Source organism: Chaetura pelagica, unplaced genomic scaffold (assembly GCF_000747805.2).
Source record: "Chaetura pelagica isolate M959 unplaced genomic scaffold, ChaPel_1.0 scaffold294, whole genome shotgun sequence".
NCBI lineage: Eukaryota > Metazoa > Chordata > Aves > Apodiformes > Apodidae > Chaetura > Chaetura pelagica.
Window position 1 is genome coordinate 1,714,078 of NW_009953068.1, and position 3,305 is coordinate 1,717,382.

Genomic DNA, 3,305 nt, shown 5'->3' on the forward strand with positions numbered 1-3,305 from the left:
ACAACAGGAATAAATCAACGCTTGCCCCAGTAACGGCAGGTGTCATGAAGAGCCCACCGCCCCTGTGCCGGGGAGGGAATTTGCGGCTAATCTCACTGTTCAGAACACCGCGCACACCCCGGCACAGCGAGCGCTCCCGGCGCGGGTTCCGCACTTGGCAGCGCTGCCCGCACCCGGGAGCTGCTGCAGCAAACACCGCGGGTGCAAACCCCCTCGGCTAGAAAGGTTCAAACTCCCAGTCACCGCATAAATAAAGCCTTTTCTTAAACAGTTTCAAACGCTCAGGCAACGTAAAGTTAAATTATTTCGACTAACGGAGGAGCACAGCCAGTTTTGTCTCACCTACTGTACCTTTATCACTTCCAACAACAGTTACATTTCCCCAAGCTAAGAACCAGCCCATTCAAATTCTTCAAGTGACTAAAGTGTGAAAAAACGAGTGCCTCTCTGCACTGAAAAACTGGTTTGCTATTTCATGTTAAGCCTCTGAAATACTAAAACATATCCTTATACAGGAACACTGATTAGATGTATTTCCTTCCAAGTGATGAACTGTTTTAACAGCAACATTGTGGTTCTTGCGACCAGAAAGCAATTACTTATTTCATAGATGTTACTAAGAATAGTGGTGATCAAAGTGAATGTAGGAGTGCTGTTCAAGATGTTAAAGAAAGCATCGCTCCATGTGACACATGTATATGCAAAATATACATATTTTAAGCCAAATTATGCTTTTAATAAATGTTCAGGATTAAGTCACTGCTCAAGATTTTTTTCCTTTAATCCATGAAATGAAGATCTACTGAATAAGTTACTATTTTAAAAGCTATTTCTAAATACACCGGGGTGTGTGGATCTGCGTATCCGTGTGTGTGAGCGCACACACATAGCGGGGGGTGCGTGTGGTGTGTGTGTTGTGAGAGAACGTATATATGTGTTTGAGTCTGCCAAGGTAGAAGTGACAGGAACTGTGATTTGTGCTAACTAGCTATTGATCCAGTCAGATCTAGATGTTGTGTACAAGAAACAATAAAAGAGAAGGGGCCAGGAAGGATGCTGTGTGCAACTCCATTTAAAAATGGAAAAGAAGGGCCCCAAACAAACCAATTTATGTCCTTGCCTGGGTGAAGCATGGAGAATGCTGATGGGCTTCCTAGAGTCTGCTGTGCATGCTAAACACTCCCGCTTGAAATGAGAGTCCCCTGCGCTGGGCATTAAACACGAACAAAGAAACAAACCGTGGGGGCTAGGATTCACGCTTCAGAAAGCCAAAGCTGGAAAGCCAACCAGAACTGGGGGTAGGAAATGGTCCAGTTTTCAAACCACCGCCCTTTTGATTTTCCCAACACCTCTCTTAGAGAAATTACTAAAAGCAGAGGACTGTAAAAAGTCAGTCTGTACCACCAGATGTAATGAAAACAAATTTAAACTATGCTAGAGGTACCAAAACATTAACTTTCCTAGGCACAAATGAGTTTACACTGTGTAAATTATGCACGTGTACTTATAGCACATCAAAAAATTGCCTGGGTGCATTCCTACAGCAGGTACGTGCACATGCATCTATTGTAACATCCACACACATGGTCAGGCAGTTTGCAAAATACGGTGTTGATACGATAAAACAGGAACCAATTGAATCTATAATCATCCTTATCTTAAACAGCTTTTATAATAGAGGGCTTTCCATTAATTTATTTTTTTTTTCTTTCCTGAGCTTGGGGAATTACTATGCCCTCTGGACACAGGGAAGGATCAAAAATTACAACTAATGTCAGAATTAAACATCTGTCAACTAAGCAAGTTTTATACCAGCAGACCCAGAGCCTCATTTTAAATTGCCTATTAAAGAAAAAAAACAAAACCCAACATGTCGAGAGTCTTTCAGCTCAGTGTGGCACTGGTAACAGGCTCCTCGTGCAAGCAGCAAAATACCTGGACCTGGAGGGACAGCACCACTAACAAATGCACGTTCCCTGGGTTCAGGAGAATCTCTGTAACAGTTTAGTGGAAACGGCTGGAAGCCGTGGCAGGCACAGGGCTCTGCAGGAGCCCACTCCGTGGCACCCCACACCCAGGGGGGCTCTGCGGGAGCCCCCTATATGGCACCCTACGTTGCAGTCCCTCTCTGCAGCACCCCAGGCCCGGCAGCAGGGCTGGGCTCTGCTGGGAGCCCCACTGCTCTGCACCACGGGGACACCGTGGCACTCGGGGGGCTGCTCCCCAGGCTGTGTGGGGGGACAGGGCTGGCAGCAGCCACCCTGCCAGGGCTGCTGTCACTCAGGGCTGGCCGGGCAGCAGGCAGCTTGTCTCTGCACAACCCCAGCAGCCACCTGACATCCCACAGCTCCAGCCCAGTACAGGAAGGCCCCCAGCACCCACCAAGGTCACCACCAGGGATGGAGCAGGTCTGGGACAAGTGTGTGCCCAGTATCCCAGGACCACAGCCTCACCACCTCCCCTTCCTTAAGCATCCTAACATTCACTACCCAACTATGGGCCAGCACCCACATGGGACAACCAATACCTTCTTTGCTGGGGTTCGGGGGCTTGGGCTTCTCCCAGGGCACCATGGGCTTGTCCTCCTCCTGTCCATCCATCAGGGCCTTCTCACCAGGCAGGTACCAGGTAGAGTTGTGCTCCGCCATCAGGGAGTCCAGGTCAATGGTGCTCATGGCACCCTTGACACCCTCTGAGCAGCAGCTGCCCAGGTCACTGTCCCCATTCTGCCCTGTGCACTCCCCCTTCTTGCTCTTCAGCCCCAAGGGCTGGTCTTCCGAGATGCTGAACTGCTGCCGCTGGAGCTGGATCTGTGCCTGCAGGATCTCTAGGGGGTGGATCTCATCCTGGGCAGAGGTGCTGGTGGGGGTCCGCACCTGCTCCATGCTCGGCGTGCCAGGGTGGGTGCCCGCCGTGGTGCTGAGCCCATAGCTGTCGGGGGTCGAGGTAGACGTACTGAGGAGGCCGAGGGCCAGGGGCTTCTGTCCGTTGAGAACTGTGTGCTCCCCACGGGGCAGCTTGGGCGAGCCACCCAGCAGTGGGCTGCGGGTGGGCTTGGAGGCAGCGTTGTCAGAGCTGGAGGACACCTCGTCCTCATTGCCATAGCTGGTGCTAACCTCGTCGGGAAAGTCCACGTGCGGGGAGCTGCTGTCCGATTTGGTCACGCTCTGGATGCCGCTGTCCAGGGAGGACATCAGGTCAGGCTGCTCCCCCAGCAACAGCTCGCTGCCCTTGCCCCAGGAGGGTGAGGTCAGGGGCTTGTCGTGGGGGGTGCCCGCACCACGTTCCGCGGCCCCTGGCGGGCC

At 51.7% G+C, this 3,305-nt stretch overlaps 1 protein-coding gene across 1 annotated transcript in view; it reads right to left on the minus strand.

Annotated features, from left to right (window-relative positions):
• Window positions 1-3,305, minus strand: part of MN1 (meningioma (disrupted in balanced translocation) 1) — a 38,773-nt gene that overhangs the window by 25,596 nt on the left and 9,872 nt on the right. Inside the window, exon 3 of the mRNA XM_009996865.1 lies at window positions 2,528-3,295. Within this exon, the coding sequence (XP_009995167.1) occupies window positions 2,528-3,295 (768 nt within the window). The remainder of the gene's footprint in view (window positions 1-2,527; window positions 3,296-3,305) is intronic.